At 41.8% G+C, this 19335-nt stretch overlaps 1 protein-coding gene across 1 annotated transcript in view; it reads left to right on the top strand.

Moving 5' to 3' along the window:
- LOC121555578 overlaps positions 1–19335 on the top strand; it is a 40002-nt gene that overhangs the window by 3558 nt on the left and 17109 nt on the right. Inside the window, exons 2-4 of the mRNA XM_045219855.1 lie at positions 1252–2031; positions 8358–8532; positions 8629–8804. Of these exons, the coding sequence (XP_045075790.1) occupies positions 1254–2031; positions 8358–8532; positions 8629–8804 (1129 nt within the window). The 5' untranslated portion in view covers positions 1252–1253. The remainder of the gene's footprint in view (positions 1–1251; positions 2032–8357; positions 8533–8628; positions 8805–19335) is intronic.

Genomic DNA, 19335 nt, shown 5'->3' with positions numbered 1-19335 from the left:
CCTCCTTGTCCTCTTTCATCAATGACCCGTTTTCAACCACTGGCCTGCCGTTGGCTGGATGTCCTTTGGGTGGTGGACCGTTCTTGATGCACACGGGAAAAACTGTTGCGCGTGAAAAACCCAGCAGCGTTGCAGTTCTTGACACAAACCGGTCCGCCTGGCACCTACTACCATACCCCCGTTCAAAGGCACTTACATCTTTTGTCTTGCCCATTCACCCTCTGAATGGCACACATACACAATCCATGTCTCAATTGTCTCAAGGCTTAAAAAAAATCCTTCTTTAACCTGTCTCCTCCCCTTTCATCTACACTGATTTGAAGTGGATTTAACATGTGACATCAATAAGGGATCATAGCTTTCACCTGTATTCACCTGGTCAGTCTATGTCATGGAAAGAGCAAGTGTTCTTAATGATTTGCCCCTCAGTATATATAAATATAATTCATTTAAAAGTAAAACAATTGATGTCCGGTCCAGAATATTGACCCTTGATAAAGTAAAAAAAAAGGCTATTAAATAAAGAATACAAATACTGAGCTTTATCAGCTCAAAAAAAGGGACATTTATATTCCTTTATACTAAAGCATGAAACACACAGAGAATCTCACTGCAGGTACTGTAGACTGCCGATAGGTAGTTATCACAGTGGGAGGCCGGTCCCTTCTCTGACGAGAACAGAAGCGGTACCCTGCTCTGCCTGCTGACCCAGTAGAACCTACTGATTCTACCTGTCGAATCACAACGGCTCGTCAGTGGGGCCAATAACTTGACGTTGAGCCAATCAGAGAGCACAAACCCACCCACGTAGGGGGGAGCCAACAGGAGAGACAACAAAGTTAAAAAGAAGGGCATTTTCTCCACAAAGGAGCCAGTCACACTTCCTATGGCTATGGGATGGGAGCAACGACTAAATGCTTCCTCCAAACTAGCTAACCACTCTAGCTAGTATTTCAATGATAAATAAAAAATCTGTGGATTAGCTAGTGGCCATGAAACTGTGTTAGCTGTCGAGTTAGTGCCGTGTATTTGACTCCAGGCTGACAACAGAGGAGGAGTTGGAAGGAGGGTTTTTTTAGTGGGAGGAGTTCTGGAACTAGAATGGATTCTAGGTTTTAGAGAGTGGGGAGGTGTGGTCTCAGGTGTGTTACTAAGCAACAACTAAGCAGCCTGGAGCATTCAACCTGTTGGATTACTTCACTGATTTTTGTTGTGGTTTTTATTGACTGTTATTTTACTTTTCCATACTAGAGATGGCTCCGGTGCGCTCTGCAATGCGTTCGTGTCCGCTTTGCCCTAAGGTCGTGGTCGGCTTCAGTCAGCACCTAAGGCAGGTGCACAATGTGAGGAACACGGAGGAGAGGGTGATCCTTTGTCATTGGCAGTCGGGCCGCGTCAATATCAGGCAGGAGCCGTGTCCAGTGACGGGATGCTCCGCCCACGTCAGCAGGCTGGAACGGCACATGAACTCGCACACAGAACTCAACAGAACGCAGAGGAGACGGGCTTTGGAGGAGCTTAGGAGACAGCTGACCATGGAGCGGCTGGCCACGCTGAGGGCATCCAACCCTGTCATCCCACTGGCCACCGATTTGGACATTGTGGAAGCTGCAAAGCAAGAACAGGAGGAGGACTCTTTAGATTCACGGCTAAAGGAAGAGGAAGAGGAGGACGTGGGCTGCGAAGATGATTCCTGCCACTGCCAAGCGGTGATCCTGAGGCTGCAGAAAGCTGTGCAAGAGAGGGACGAGGCCCTGACCAAGAGCGGCGAGACCATCCAATCCGTTAGAGAGGACAACCTGAAGCTGACCTCTGAACTGAACAGAGCCAGGAAGAGGTACGAGCTACTGAGAAGGCAGACGGCGAGGTCAGCAAAGAGGTCCAGGTTTCAGGCCGAGCAGTCTCCTCCTGGGTCAGACACGGAGCAAGAGGAACTGCAGCAGGACCAAGCCACGGGTTCAGGGTCCTGGACAGAGGAGGCCACGGCGTCCGGATCTAGCAGCCAAATTCCCCTCCCGGGCTCTGCTCTGAGTAAGTACTGTCTTTTAAATAGTGCAAAGTATTTGTATTTGAAAAGTCCGACTGTTTTTTGTGTTCACGTTGTAGAACAAAAATGTTTGGGTCCAGCTAATCACAGTTATAGTGCCTTCAAACCCCTTGACTTATTCCACATTTTGTTGTGTTACATTTTGTTTTGTTACAGCTTGAATTCAAAATGGATGACATTTATTATTTTCTCTCAACCATCTACACACAATACATCATAATGACAAAGTGAAAACATGTTTGTAGAAATATTTGCAAATGTACTTGAAAAAAGGAAAAATGATATCACACCTCTGAGTCAATACTTTGTAGAAGCACCTTTGGCTGCGATTACAGCTGTGAGTCTTTCTGGGTAAGTCTCTAAGAGCTTTTCACAGCTGGATTGTGCAACATTTGCCCATTATTCTTTTCAAAATTCTTCAAGCTCTGTCAAATTGGTTGTTGAATATTGCTAGACAGCCATTTTCAGGTCTTGCCATAGATTTTCAAGTAGATTTAAGTCAACTCGGCCACTCAAGAACATTCACTGTGTTCTTGTAAAGCAACTCCAGTGTAGATTTGGCCTTGTGTTTTAGGTTATTTTCCTGCTGAAAGGTGAATTCATCTCCCAGTGTCTGGTGGAAAGCAGACTGAACCAGGTTTTCCTCTAGGATTTTGCATGTGCTTAGCTCCATTCTGTTTATTTTTTATCCTGAAAAACTCCCCAGTTCTTAATGATGGCAAGCATACCCATAACCTGATGCAGCCACCACTATGCTTGACAATATGAAGGAGTGGTACACAGTAATGTGTTGTATTGGATTTGCCCCAATCGTAAGTGAATTGCTTTGCCACATTTTTTGCAGTACTACTTTAGTGCCTTGGTGCAAACAGGACGCATGTTTTGAAATATTTGTATTCTGTACAGGCTTCCGTCTTTTCCACTCTGTCAGTTAGGTTAGTATTGTGGAGTAACTACAATGTTGTTGATCCATCCTCAGTTTTCTCCTATCACAGCCATTAAACTCTGTAATTGTTTTAAAGTCGGCATTGGCCTCATGGTGAAATCCCCGAGCAGTTTCCTTCCTCTCCAGCAACTGTGTTAGGAAGGACGCCTGTATCTTTTTAGTGTCTGGGTGTATTGATACACCATCCAAAGTGTAATTAATAACTTCACCATGCTCAAAGGGATATTCAATGTCTGCTTTTTTATTTTATTTTACCCATCTACCAATAGGTGCTCTTTTTTACGAGGCATTGGAAAACCATAGTCTGTCGTTGAATCAGTGTTTGAAATTCACTGCTCGACTGAGGGACCTTACAGATAATTGTATCCTCCGCTGTGTAGACTTCTGTAGGACCCATCTTCCGCTGTGTAGACTTCTGTAGGACCCATCCTCCGCTGTGTAGACTTCTGTAGGGCCCATCCTCCGCTGTGTAGACTTCTGTAGGGCCCATCCTCCGCTGTGTAGACTTCTGTAGGGCCCATCCTCCGCTGTGTAGACTTCTGTAGAACCCATCCTCCGCTGTGTAGACTTCTGTAGGACCCATCCTCCGCTGTGTAGACTTCTGTAGGGCCCATCCTCCGCTGTGTAGACTTCTGTAGGTCCCATCCTCCGCTGTGTAGACTTCTGTAGAACCCATCCTCCGCTGTGTAGATTTCTGTAGGACCCATCCTCCGCTGTGTATGGCCTGCTTCACTCTTCCCAGACCCCATCCTGAGTTCACATTGAGTTTACTGGCCCATCATTGGTCAGTGGGGTTGCCCACAGTAACCTGCCAGGCAACCTGTTAGGCTGATTTCCCTCCCAGATGGATTATTACTGTTGTTGTTATTATTGACCTGCTGTTGGAGCTCAGAACAATTTCACCTGCAATTATATCTGCGTTCTGACTGTGAATGTGACTATTAAACTTTGATTTGATTAATCTGAGTGAATAGCATCAAATGCTTCTCTATCTGTCTTCAAAAGTATTTGTGTTTTGAAATGGATTAGAAAAACTACCTGACTGCCTCTGTTGCCTTTATATATATATATTACATATAACAACACAACAATTACATATTTATTTCATAAACAAAGTTATGCAACACCCAATTCCCCTGTGTGAAAAAGTAATTGCCCCCTTACACTCAACAACTGGTTGAGCCAACTTTAGCTGCAATGACTCCAACCAAATGCTTCCTGTAGTTGTTGATCAGTCTCTCACGTCGCTGTGGAGGAATTTTGGCCCACTCTTCCATGCAGAACTGCTTTAACTCAGTGACGTGTGGGTTTTCAAGCATGAACTGCTCGTTTCAAGTCCTGCCTCAACATCTCAATTGGGATTAGGTCTGGACTTTCAAATTTGTTGCTTTTTAGCAATTTTCATGTAGACTTGATTGTGTGTTTTGGATCATTGTCTTGCTGCATGACCCAGCTGCGCTTCAGCTTCAGCTCACAGACGGATGGTCTGACATTCTCCTGTAGAATTCTCTGATACAGAGCAGAATTCATGGTTCCTTCTATTAAGGCAAGTCGTCCAGGTCCTGAGGCAGCAAAGCATCCCCAAACCATCACACCACCACCACCATGCTTGACCTTTGGTATGATGTTCTTACTGTGGAATGCAGAGTCAGGCATTACTGGAACCATGTCGTGAGGGCCCTCCTGTAGCTCAGTTGGTAGAGCATGGCGCTTGCAACGACCAGGGTTGTGGGTTCGTTTCCCACGGGGGGCCAGTGTGAAAAATGTATGCACTCACTAACTGTAAGTCGCTCTGGATAAGAGCGTCTGCTAAATGTAAAAAATGTAAATGACTAAAATGTAAATGTAAATATATCTATATACATGCCTAAATGCCTCTATACCTATATATATATATACAGTGGGGAAAAAAAGTATTTAGTCAGCCACCAATTGTGTAAGTTCTCCCACTTAAAAAGATGAGAGGGGCCTGTAATTTTCATCATAGGTACACGTCAACTATGACAGACAAAATGAGAAAAGAAAATCCAGAAAATCACATTGTAGGATTTTTTATGAATTTATTTGCAAATTATGGTGGAAAATAAGTATTTGGTCAATAACAAAAGTTTCTCAATATTTTGTTATATACCCTTTGTTGGCGATGACACAGGTCAAACGTTTTCTGTAAGTCTTCACAAGGTTTTCACACACTGTTGCTGGTATTTTGGCCCATTCCTCCATGCAGATCTCCTCTAGAGCAGTGATGTTTTGGGGCTGTAGCTGGGCAACACGGACTTTCAACTCCCTCCAAATATTTTCTATGGGGTTGAGATCTGGAGACTGGCTAGGCCACTCCAGGACCTTGAAATGCTTCTAACGAAGCCACTCCTTCGTTGCCCGGGCAGTGTGTTTGGGATCATTGTCATGCTGAAAGACCCAGCCACGTTTCATCTTCAATGCCCTTGCTGATGGAAGGAGGTTTTCACTCAAAATCTCACGATACATGGCCCCATTCATTCTTTCCTTTACACGGATCAGTCGTCCTGGTCCCTTTGCAGAAAAACAGCTCCAAAGCATGATGTTTCCACCCCCATGCTTCACAGTAGGTATGGTGTTCTTTGGATGCAACTCAGCATTCTTTGTCCTCCAAACACGACGAGTTGAGTTTTTACCAAAAAGTTCTATTTTGGTTTCATCTGACCATATGACATTCTCCCAATCCTCTTCTGGATCATCCAAATGCACTCTAGCAAACTTCAGATGGGCCTGGACATGTACTGGCTTAAGCAGGGGGACACGTCTTGCACTGGAGAATTTGAGTCCCCAAGCGGCGTAGTGTGTTACTGATGGTAGGCTTTGTTACTTTGGTCCCAGCTCTCTGCAGGTCATTCACTAGGTCCCCCCGTGTGGTTCTGGGATTTTCTTGTGATAATTTTGACCCCACGGGTGAGATCTTGCGTGGAGCCCCCAGATCGAGGGAGATTATCAGTGGTCTTGTATGTCTTCCATTTCCTAATAATTGCTCCCACAGTTGATTTCTTCAAACCAAGCTGCTTACCTATTGCAGATTCAGTCTTCCCCAGCCTGGTGCAGGTCTACAATTTTGTTTCTGGTGTCCTTTGACAGCTCTTTGGTCTTGGCCATAGTGGAGTTTGGAGTGTGACTGTTTGAGGTTGTGGACAGGTGTCTTTATACTGATAACAAGTTCAAACAGGTGCCATTAATACAGGTAACGAGTGGAGGACAGAGGAGCCTCTTAAAGAAGAAGTTACAGGTCTGTGAGAGACAGAAATCTTGCTTGTTTGTAGGTGACCAAATACTTATTTTCCACCATAATTTGCAAATAAATTCATAAAAAATCCTACAATGTGATTTTCTGGAATTTTTTTTCTCAATTTGTCTGTCATAGTTGACGTGTACCTATGATGAAAATTACAGGCCTCTCTCATCTTTTTAAGTGGGAGAACTTGCACAATTGGTGGCTGACTAAATAATTTTTTTCCCCACTGTATATATATATATATACACACAGTGAGGGAAAAAAGTATTTGGTCCCCTGCTGATTTTGTACGTTTGCCCACTGACAAAGAAATTATCAGTCTATAATTTTAATGGTAGGTTTATTTGAACAGTGAGAGACAGAATAACAACAAAGAAATCCAGAAAAACGCATGTCAAAAATGTTATAAATTGATTTGCATTTTAATGAGGGAAATAAGTATTTGACCCCCTCTCAGTCAGAAAGATTTCTGGCTCCCAGGTGTCTTTTATACAGGTAACGAGCTGAGATTAGGAGCACACTCTTAAAGGGAGTGCTCCTAATCTCAGTTTGTTACCTGTATAAAAGACACCTGTCCACAGAAGCAATCAATCAATCAGATTCCAAACTCTCCACCATGGCCAAGACCAAAGAGCTCTCCAAGGATGTCAGGGACAAGCTTGTAGACCTACACAAGGCTGGAATGGGCTACAAGACCATCGCCAAGCAGCTTGGTGAGAAGGTGACAACAGTTGGTGTGATTATTCGCAAATGGAAGAAACACAAAATAACTGTCAATCTCCCTCGGCCTGGGGCTCCATGCAAGATCTCACCTCGTGGAGTTGCAATGATCATGAGAACGGTGAGGAATCAGCCCAGAACTACACAGGAGGATCTTGTCAATGATCTCAAGGCAGCTGGGACCATAGTCACCAAGAAAACAATTGGTAACACAATACGCCGTGAAGGACTGAAATCCTGCAGCGCCCGCAAGGTCCCCCTGCTCAAGAAAGCACATATACATGGCCGTCTGAAGTTTGCCAATGAACATCTGAATAATTCAGAGGAGAACTGGGTGAAAGTGTTGTGGTCAGATGAGACCAAAATCGAGCTCTTTGGCATCAACTCAACTCGTCGTGTTTGGAGGAGGAGGAATGCTGCCTATGACCCCAAGAACACCATCCCCACCGTCAAACATGGAGGTGGACACATTATGCTTTGGGGGTGTTTTTCTGCTAAGGGGACAGGACAACTTCACCGCATCAAAGGGATGATGGACGGGGCCATGTACCGTCAAATCTTGGGTGAGAACCTCCTTCCCTCAGCCAGGGCATTGAAAATGGGTCGTGGATGGGTATTCCAGCATGACAATGACCCAAAACACACGGCCAAGGCAACAAAGGAGTGGCTCAAGAATAAGCACATTAAGGTCCTGGAGTGGCCTAGCCAGTCTCCAGATCTTAATCCCATAGAAAATCTGTGGAGGGAGCTGAAGGTTCGAGTTGCCAAATGTCAGGCTCGAAAACTTAATGACTTGGAGAAAATCTGCAAAGAGGAGTGGGACAAAATCCCTCCTGAGATGTGTGCAAACCTGGTGGCCAACTACAAGAAACGTCTGACCTCTGTGATTGCCAACAAGGGTTTTGCCACCAAGTACTAAGTCATGTTTTGCAGAGGGGTCAAATACTTAATTCCCTCATTAAAATGCAAATCAATTTATAACATTTTTGACATGCGTTTTTCTGGATTTTTTTGTTGTTATTCTGTCTCTCACCGTTCAAATAAACCTACCATTAAAATTATAGACTGATCATGTCTTTGTCAGTGGGCAAATGTACAAAATCAGCAGGGAATCAAATACTTTTTATCTCTATACATGCCTTAATATATACAGTGGGGAGAAAGAGTATTTGATACACTGCCGATTTTGCAGGTTTTCCTACTTACAAAGCATGTAGAGGTCTGTAATTTTTATCATAGGTACACTTCAACTGTGAGAGACGGAATCTAAAACAAAAATCCAGAAAATCACATTTGTATGATTTTTAAGTAATTAATTTGCATTTTATTGCATGACATAAGTATTTGATCACCTACCTACCTAATCATGTTTCTTTGTTTAGGTGTGTTTATGGAGGGATTCAGGAAGACCTGTGAGGGCCCCAATCCAAACGATAAGATGAAGGAAAATTGTGACGCGAAGTTCAAGAGGGTTCAGCAATTTGTGATGTACATGGCAAAGGACGAGATTTACCCTTCCACTCTCGCTTTCCTGAAAAACCATGACAAGATGAGGAGGTAAGCAGAGTTCTTTCTTTCACTTTAGTCTCATCAGTGTTCGTGCACTAATACACTAATTGATTGTATGATGTGTGTGTGTGTTTTTTTTTTTAGATGGGTTCAGACCCTTCAGAAGAACAAGGACATCGCCACGGTCACCAACTACACCTTGACTATCGGTGCATTTCTTCAATACGCCGAGGAGACACCGCCACCTGGCTGCCGGCTGACCAGAAACCAATGGAGGGGGATCAACCGGGTGATGAAGGGAGCAGCTTCACCAGGCCAAGGTGAACGACGACAAGGAAGGCGTTATAGGTCCCCGTGTAGCTCAGTTTAGTAGAGCATGGCGCTTGCAACGCCAGGGTTGTGGGTTCGTTTCCCACGGGGGGGGCCAGTATGAAAAATGTATGCACTCAATAACTGTAAGTCGCTCTGGATAAGAGCGTCTGATAAATGACTAAAATGTAAAATGTAAGGAAGGTGGTGTCCAAAAAGAGCCTGGAAGGTTCCCATCTAATCTGATTTAGGGGACGTCCCGTCTCCTTCCACACCTCCCTCATGTAGACAGGAAGGTTCCCATCTAATCTGATTTAGGGGACGTCCCGTCTCCTTCCACACCTCCCTCATGTAGACAGGAAGGTTCCCATCTAATCTGACTTAGGGCTTTGCCTGCTGGAGAACCAGTCTCTTGCCAAGGTCAAGATCCCTGAAGTGCTGAGTACGTTTTTCTCAATATGTGATATCACTGTTATTCCACTCTTCTAGACCTCAGAGATGTATAGAGGGCATTATGGAAGCTGGCTGTTTTTATTCTAGACGTCAGAGATGTATAGAGGGCATTATGGAGTGGGAAGCTGCCTGTTTATATTCTAGACATCAGAGATGTATAGAGGGCATTATGGAAGCTGACTGTTTATATTCTAGACGTCAGAGATGTATAGAGGGCATTATGGAAGCTGACTGTTTATATTCTAGACATCAGAGATGTATAGAGGGCATTATGAGTGGAAGCTGACTGTTTATATTCTAGACATCAGAGATGTATAGAGGCATTATGGAAGCTGACTGTTTTTATTCTAGACATCAGAGATGTATAGAGGGCATTATGGAAGCTGCCTGTTTATATTCTAGACATCAGAGATGTATAGAGGGCATTATGGAAGCTGACTGTTTATATTCTAGACGTCAGAGATGTATAGAGGGCATTATGGAAGCTGCCTGTTTATATTCTAGACGTCAGAGATGTATAGAGGGCATTATGGATGAAGCTGACTGTTTATATTCTAGACATCAGAGATGTATAGAGGGCATTATGGAAGCTGACTGTTTTTATTCTAGACATCAGAGATGTATAGAGGGCATTATGGAAGCTGACTGTTTATATTCTAGACATCAGAGATGTATAGAGGGCATTATGGAGTGGAAGCTGACTGTTTATATTCTAGACATCAGAGATGTATAGAGGGCATTATGGAGAAGCTGACTGTTTATATTCTAGACGTCAGAGATGTATAGAGGGCATTATGGGGGGGAAGCTGACTGTTTTTATTCTAGACGTCAGAGATGTATAGAGGGCATTATGGAAGCTGACTGTTTATATTCTAGACGTCAGAGATGTATAGAGGGCATTATGGAGTGGAAGCTGCCTGTTTATATTCTAGACGTCAGAGATGTATAGAGGGCATTATGGAGTGGGAAGCTGACTGTTTATATTCTAGACATCAGAGATGTATAGAGGGCATTATGGAAGCTGCCTGTTTATATTCTAGACATCAGAGATGTATAGAGGGCATTATGGAGTGGGAAGCTGACTGTTTATATTCTAGACGTCAGAGATGTATAGAGGGCATTATGGAGGGAAGCTGACTGTTTTTATTCTAGACATCAGAGATGTATAGAGGGCATTATGGAGTGGGAAGCTGACTGTTTTTATTCTAGACATCAGAGATGTATAGAGGGCATTATGGAAGCTGACTGTTTATATTCTAGACCTCAGAGATGTATAGAGGGCATTATGGAAGCTGCCTGTTTATATTCTAGACGTCAGAGATGTATAGAGGGCATTATGGGAAGCTGACTGTTTTATATTCTAGACGTCAGAGATGTATAGAGGGCATTATGGAAGCTGCCTGTTTATATTCTAGACATCAGAGATGTATAGAGGGCATTATGGAAGCTGACTGTTTTTATTCTAGACGTCAGAGATGTATAGAGGGCATTATGGAAGCTGACTGTTTATATTCTAGACGTCAGAGATGTATAGAGGGCATTGAGTGGAAGCTGACTGTTTATATTCTAGACATCAGAGATGTATAGAGGGCATTATGGAAGCTGACTGTTTTTATTCTAGACGTCAGAGATGTATAGAGGGCATTATGGAAGCTGACTGTTTTTATTCTAGACGTCAGAGATGTATAGAGGGCATTATGGAGTGGGAAGCTGACTGTTTATATTCTAGACATCAGAGATGTATAGAGGGCATTATGGAAGCTGACTGTTTATATTCTAGACATCAGAGATGTATAGAGGGCATTATGGAGTGGGAAGCTGACTGTTTTATTCTAGACATCAGAGATGTATAGAGGGCATTAGTGGGAAGCTGACTGTTTTTATTCTAGACGTCAGAGATGTATAGAGGGCATTATGGAAGCTGACTGTTTATATTCTAGACATCAGAGATGTATAGAGGGCATTATGGAGTGGGAAGCTGACTGTTTATATTCTAGACATCAGAGATGTATAGAGGGCATTATGGAAGCTGACTGTTTATATTCTAGACGTCAGAGATGTATAGAGGGCATTATGGAGTGAAGCTGACTGTTTATATTCTAGACGTCAGAGATGTATAGAGGGCATTATGGAAGCTGACTGTTTATATTCTAGACATCAGAGATGTATAGAGGGCATTATGGAAGCTGACTGTTTATATTCTAGACGTCAGAGATGTATAGAGGGCATTATGGAGTGGGGCTGACTGTTTATATTCTAGACATCAGAGATGTATAGAGGGCATTATGGAGTGGAAGCTGACTGTTTTATATTCTAGACGTCAGAGATGTATAGAGGGCATTATGGAAGCTGACTGTTTATATTCTAGACATCAGAGATGTATAGAGGGCATTATGGAAGCTGCCTGTTTTTATTCTAGACATCAGAGATGTATAGAGGGAAGCATTATGGAGTGAGCTGACTGTTTATATTCTAGACGTCAGAGATGTATAGAGGGCATTATGGAAGCTGACTGTTTATATTCTAGACGTCAGAGATGTATAGAGGGCATTATGGAGAAGCTGACTGTTTATATTCTAGACGTCAGAGATGTATAGAGGGCATTATGGAAGCTGACTGTTTATATTCTAGACATCAGAGATGTATAGAGGGCATTATGGAAGCTGCCTGTTTATATTCTAGACATCAGAGATGTATAGAGGGCATTATGGAGGGGAAGCTGACTGTTTATATTCTAGACGTCAGAGATGTATAGAGGGCATTATGGAAGCTGACTGTTTTATTCTAGAGCGTCAGAGATGTATAGAGGGCATTATGGAAGCTGACTGTTTTTATTCTAGACATCAGAGATGTATAGAGGGCATTATGGGAAGCTGACTGTTTATATTCTAGACATCAGAGATGTATAGAGGGCATTATGGAAGCTGACTGTTTTATATTCTAGACATCAGAGATGTATAGAGGGCATTATGGAAGCTGACTGTTTATATTCTAGACATCAGAGATGTATAGAGGGCATTATGGAAGCTGACTGTTTTTATTCTAGACATCAGAGATGTATAGAGGGCATTATGGAAGCTGACTGTTTTTATTCTAGACATCAGAGATGTATAGAGGGCATTATGGAGTAGCTGACTGTTTTTATTCTAGACGTCAGAGATGTATAGAGGGCATTATGGAAGCTGACTGTTTTTATTCTAGACGTCAGAGATGTATAGAGGGCATTATGGAAGCTGACTGTTTATATTCTAGACGTCAGAGATGTATAGAGGGCATTATGGAAGCTGCCTGTTTATATTCTAGACATCAGAGATGTATAGAGGGCATTATGGAAGCTGACTGTTTATATTCTAGACGTCAGAGATGTATAGAGGGCATTATGGAAAGCTGCCTGTTTATATTCTAGACATCAGAGATGTATAGAGGGCATTATGGAAGCTGACTGTTTTTATTCTAGACGTCAGAGATGTATAGAGGGCATTATGGAAGCTGACTGTTTATATTCTAGACGTCAGAGATGTATAGAGGGCATTATGGAAGCTGCCTGTTTTATATTCTAGACGTCAGAGATGTATAGAGGGCATTATGGAAGCTGACTGTTTATATTCTAGACATCAGAGATGTATAGAGGGCATTATGGAAGCTGACTGTTTATATTCTAGACGTCAGAGATGTATAGAGGGCATTATGGAAAGCTGCCTGTTTATATTCTAGACGTCAGAGATGTATAGAGGGCATTATGGAAGCTGACTGTTTATATTCTAGACATCAGAGATGTATAGAGGGCATTATGGAAGCTGCCTGTTTATATTCTAGACATCAGAGATGTATAGAGGGCATTATGGAAGCTGACTGTTTTTATTCTAGACATCAGAGATGTATGAGGGCATTATGGAAGCTGACTGTTTATATTCTAGACCTCAGAGATGTATAGAGGGCATTATGGAAGCTGCCTGTTTTATTCTAGACGTCAGAGATGTATAGAGGGCATTATGGAAAGCTGCCTGTTTATATTCTAGACATCAGAGATGTATAGAGGGCATTATGGAGTGGGAAGCTGACTGTTTATATTCTAGACATCAGAGATGTATAGAGGGCATTATGGAAGCTGCCTGTTTATATTCTAGACGTCAGAGATGTATAGAGGGCATTATGGAAGCTGCCTGTTTATATTCTAGACGTCAGAGATGTATAGAGGGCATTATGGAAGCTGCCTGTTTATATTCTAGACGTCAGAGATGTATAGAGGGCATTATGGAAGCTGACTGTTTATATTCTAGACCTCAGAGATGTATAGAGGGCATTATGGAAGCTGCCTGTTTATATTCTAGACGTCAGAGATGTATAGAGGGCATTATGGAGTGGGAAGCTGCCTGTTTATATTCTAGACATCAGAGATGTATAGAGGGCATTATGGAGTGGGAAGCTGACTGTTTTATATTCTAGACATCAGAGATGTATAGAGGGCATTATGGAAGCTGCCTGTTTATATTCTAGACGTCAGAGATGTATAGAGGGCATTATGGAGTGCGAAATGACTGTTTATATTCTAGACATCAGAGATGTATAGAGGGCATTATGGAAGCTGCCTGTTTATATTCTAGACATCAGAGATGTATAGAGGGCATTATGGAAGCTGACTGTTTATATTCTAGACGTCAGAGATGTATAGAGGGCATTATGGAAGCTGACTGTTTATATTCTAGACATCAGAGATGTATAGAGGGCATTATGGAAGCTGACTGTTTTATATTCTAGACGTCAGAGATGTATAGAGGGCATTATGGAAGCTGCCTGTTTATATTCTAGACATCAGAGATGTATAGAGGGCATTATGGATTGGAAGCTGACTGTTTATATTCTAGACGTCAGAGATGTATAGAGGGCATTATGGAAGCTGACTGTTTATATTCTAGACATCAGAGATGTATAGAGGGCATTATGGAGTGGGAAGCTGCCTGTTTATATTCTAGACATCAGAGATGTATAGAGGGCATTATGGAAGCTGCCTGTTTATATTCTAGACATCAGAGATGTATAAAGGGCATTATGGAAGCTGCCTGTTTATATTCTAGACATCAGAGATGTATAGAGGGCATTATGGAAGCTGCCTGTTTATATTCTAGACATCAGAGATGTATAGAGGGCATTATGGAAGCTGCCTGTTTATATTCTAGACGTCAGAGATGTATAGAGGGCATTATGGAAGCTGACTGTTTATATTCTAGACATCAGAGATGTATAGAGGGCATTATGGAGTGGGAAGCTGCCTGTTTATATTCTAGACATCAGAGATGTATAGAGGGCATTATGGAGTGGGAAGCTGACTGTTTATATTCTAGACGTCAGAGATGTATAGAGGGCATTATGGAAGCTGCCTGTTTATATTCTAGACGTCAGAGATGTATAGAGGGCATTATGGAGTGGAAGCTGACTGTTTATATTCTAGACATCAGAGATGTATAGAGGGCATTATGGGAAGCTGACTGTTTATATTCTAGACATCAGAGATGTATAGAGGGCATTATGGAGTGGGAAGCTGACTGTTTATATTCTAGACATCAGAGATGTATAGAGGGCATTATGGAAGCTGACTGTTTTTATTCTAGACATCAGAGATGTATAGAGGGCATTATGGAGTGGGAAGCTGACTGTTTATATTCTAGACATCAGAGATGTATAGAGGGCATTATGGAGTGGAAGCTGACTGTTTATATTCTAGACATCAGAGATGTATAGAGGGCATTATGGAAGCTGACTGTTTATATTCTAGACATCAGAGATGTATAGAGGGCATTATGGAAGCTGCCTGTTTTTATTCTAGACATCAGAGATGTATAGAGGGCATTATGGAAGCTGCCTGTTTATATTCTAGACATCAGAGATGTATAGAGGGCATTATGGAAGCTGACTGTTTATATTCTAGACATCAGAGATGTATAGAGGGCATTATGGAAGCTGACTGTTTATATTCTAGACGTCAGAGATGTATAGAGGGGCATTATGGAAGCTGCCTGTTTATATTCTAGACATCAGAGATGTATAGAGGGCATTATGGAAGCTGCCTGTTTTATATTCTAGACGTCAGAGATGTATAGAGGGCATTATGGAAGCTGCCTGTTTATATTCTAGACGTCAGAGATGTATAGAGGGCATTATGGAAGCTGCCTGTTTATATTCTAGACATCAGAGATGTATAGAGGGCATTATGGAAGCTGACTGTTTATATTCTAGACATCAGAGATGTATAGAGGGCATTATGGAAGCTGACTGTTTTTATTCTAGACATCAGAGATGTATAGAGGGCATTATGGAAGCTGACTGTTTATATTCTAGACATCAGAGATGTATAGAGGGCATTATGGAAGCTGACTGTTTATATTCTAGACATCAGAGATGTATAGAGGGCATTATGGAGTGGGAAGCTGACTGTTTTTATTCTAGACGTCAGAGATGTATAGAGGGCATTATGGAAGCTGACTGTTTTTATTCTAGACATCAGAGATGTATAGAGGGCATTATGGAGTGGGAAGCTGACTGTTTATATTCTAGACATCAGAGATGTATAGAGGGCATTATGGAAGCTGACTGTTTTTATTCTAGACATCAGAGATGTATAGAGGGCATTATGGAAGCTGACTGTTTTTATTCTAGACGTCAGAGATGTATAGAGGGCATTATGGAAGCTGACTGTTTATATTCTAGACATCAGAGATGTATAGAGGGCATTATGGAAGCTGACTGTTTTTATTCTAGACATCAGAGATGTATAGAGGGCATTATGGAAGCTGACTGTTTATATTCTAGACGTCAGAGATGTATAGAGGGCATTATGGAAGCTGACTGTTTATATTCTAGACGTCAGAGATGTATAGAGGGCATTATGGAAGCTGCCTGTTTATATTCTAGACATCAGAGATGTATAGAGGGCATTATGGAGTGGGAAGCTGCCTGTTTATATTCTAGACGTCAGAGATGTATAGAGGGCATTATGGAAGCTGACTGTTTATATTCTAGACGTCAGAGATGTATAGAGGGCATTATGGAAGCTGACTGTTTATATTCTAGACATCAGAGATGTATAGAGGGCATTATGGAAGCTGACTGTTTATATTCTAGACATCAGAGATGTATAGAGGGCATTATGGAAGCTGCCTGTTTTTATTCTAGACATCAGAGATGTATAGAGGGCATTATGGAGTGGGAAGCTGACTGTTTATATTCTAGACGTCAGAGATGTATAGAGGGCATTATGGAAGCTGACTATTTATATTCTAGACGTCAGAGATGTATAGAGGGCATTATGGAAGCTGACTGTTTTTATTCTAGACATCAGAGATGTATAGAGGGCATTATGGAAGCTGACTGTTTATATTCTAGACATCAGAGATGTATAGAGGGCATTATGGAAGCTGCCTGTTTTTATTCTAGACATCAGAGATGTATAGAGGGCATTATGGAGTGGGAAGCTGACTGTTTATATTCTAGACGTCAGAGATGTATAGAGGGCATTATGGAAGCTAACTGTTTATATTCTAGACATCAGAGATGTATAGAGGGCATTATGGAGTGGGAAGCTGACTGTTTATATTCTAGACATCAGAGATGTATAGAGGGCATTATGGAAGCTGCCTGTTTATATTCTAGACGTCAGAGATGTATAGAGGGCATTATGGAAGCTGCCTGTTTATATTCTAGACGTCAGAGATGTATAGAGGGCATTATGGAAGCTGCCTGTTTATATTCTAGACATCAGAGATGTATAGAGGGCATTATGGAAGCTGCCTGTTTATATTCTAGACATCAGAGATGTATAGAGGGCATTATGGAAGCTGACTGTTCATATTCTAGACATCAGAGATGTATAGAGGGCATTATGGAAGCTGACTGTTTATATTCTAGACATCAGAGATGTATAGAGGGCATTATGGAAGCTGCCTGTTTATATTCTAGACGTCAGAGATGTATAGAGGGCATTATGGAAGCTGCCTGTTTATATTCTAGACGTCAGAGATGTATAGAGGGCATTATGGAAGCTGCCTGTTTATATTCTAGACATCAGAGATGTATAGAGGGCATTATGGAGTGGGAAGCTGACTGTTTATATTCTAGACATCAGAGATGTATAGAGGGCATTATGGAAGCTGACTGTTTATATTCTAGACATCAGAGATGTATAGAGGGCATTATGGAGTGGGAAGCTGACTGTTTATATTCTAGACATCAGAGATGTATAGTGGGCATTATGGAAGCTGCCTGTTTTTATTCTAGACATCAGAGATGTATAGAGGGCATTATGGAAGCTGCCTGTTTATATTCTAGACGTCAGAGATGTATAGAGGGCATTATGGAGTGGGAAGCTGACTGTTTATATTCTAGACATCAGAGATGTATAGAGGGCATTATGGAAGCTGCCTGTTTATATTCTAGACGTCAGAGATGTATAGAGGGCATTATGGAAGCTGCCTGTTTATATTCTAGACATCAGCGATGTATAGAGGGCATTATGGAGTGGGAAGCTGCCTGTTTATATTCTAGACGTCAGAGATGTATAGAGGGCATTATGGAAGCTGCCTGTTTATATTCTAGACATCAGAGATGTATAGAGGGCATTATGGAAGCTGCCTGTTTTTATTCTAGACGTCAGAGATGTATAGAGAGCATTATGGAAGCTGCCTGTTTATATTCTAGACGTCAGAGATGTATAGAGGGCATTATGGAAGCTGACTGTTTATATTCTAGACGTCAGAGATGTATAGAGGGCATTATGGAAGCTGACTGTTTATATTCTAGACGTCAGAGATGTATAGAGGGCATTATGGAAGCTGACTGTTTATATTCTAGACATCAGAGATGTATAGAGGGCATTATGGAAGCTGACTGTTTATATTCTAGACATCAGAGATGTATAGAGGGCATTATGGAAGCTGACTGTTTATATTCTAGACATCAGAGATGTATAGAGGGCATTATGGAAGCTGCCTGTTTATATTCTAGACATCAGAGATGTATAGAGGGCATTATGGAAGCTGACTGTTTTTATTCTAGACATCAGAGATGTATAGAGGGCATTATGGAAGCTGACTGTTTATATTCTAGACATCAGAGATGTATAGAGGGCATTATGGAAGCTGACTGTTTATATTCTAGACATCAGAGATGTATAGAGGGCATTATGGAGTGGGAAGCTGACTGTTTTTATTCTAGACGTCAGAGATGTATAGAGGGCATTATGGAAGCTGACTGTTTTTATTCTAGACATCAGAGATGTATAGAGGGCATTATGGAGTGGGAAGCTGACTGTTTATATTCTAGACATCAGAGATGTATAGAGGGCATTATGGAAGCTGCCTGTTTATATTCTAGACATCAGAGATGTATAGAGGGCATTATGGAAGCTGACTGTTTATATTCTAGACATCAGAGATGTATAGAGGGCATTATGGAAGCTGACTGTTTATATTCTAGACATCAGAGATGTATAGAGGGCATTATGGAAGCTGCCTGTTTATATTCTAGACGTCAGAGATGTATAGAGGGCATTATGGAAGCTGCCTGTTTATATTCTAGACGTCAGAGATGTATAGAGGGCATTATGGAAGCTGCCTGTTTATATTCTAGACATCAGAGATGTATAGAGGGCATTATGGAGTGGGAAGCTGACTGTTTATATTCTAGACATCAGAGATGTATAGAGGGCATTATGGAAGCTGACTGTTTATATTCTAGACATCAGAGATGTATAGAGGGCATTATGGAGTGGGAAGCTGACTGTTTATATTCTAGACATCAGAGATGTATAGTGGGCATTATGGAAGCTGCCTGTTTTTATTCTAGACATCAGAGATGTATAGAGGGCATTATGGAAGCTGACTGTTTATATTCTAGACGTCAGAGATGTATAGAGGGCATTATGGAGTGGGAAGCTGACTGTTTTTATTCTAGACATCAGAGATGTATAGAGGGCATTATGGAAGCTGCCTGTTTATATTCTAGACGTCAGAGATGTATAGAGGGCATTATGGAAGCTGCCTGTTTATATTCTAGACATCAGCGATGTATAGAGGGCATTATGGAGGGAAGCTGCCT

This window comes from Coregonus clupeaformis, unplaced genomic scaffold, assembly GCF_020615455.1.
Source record: "Coregonus clupeaformis isolate EN_2021a unplaced genomic scaffold, ASM2061545v1 scaf2834, whole genome shotgun sequence".
Taxonomy (NCBI): domain Eukaryota; kingdom Metazoa; phylum Chordata; class Actinopteri; order Salmoniformes; family Salmonidae; genus Coregonus; species Coregonus clupeaformis.
This window is presented reverse-complemented; position numbering and strand designations above follow the sequence as displayed.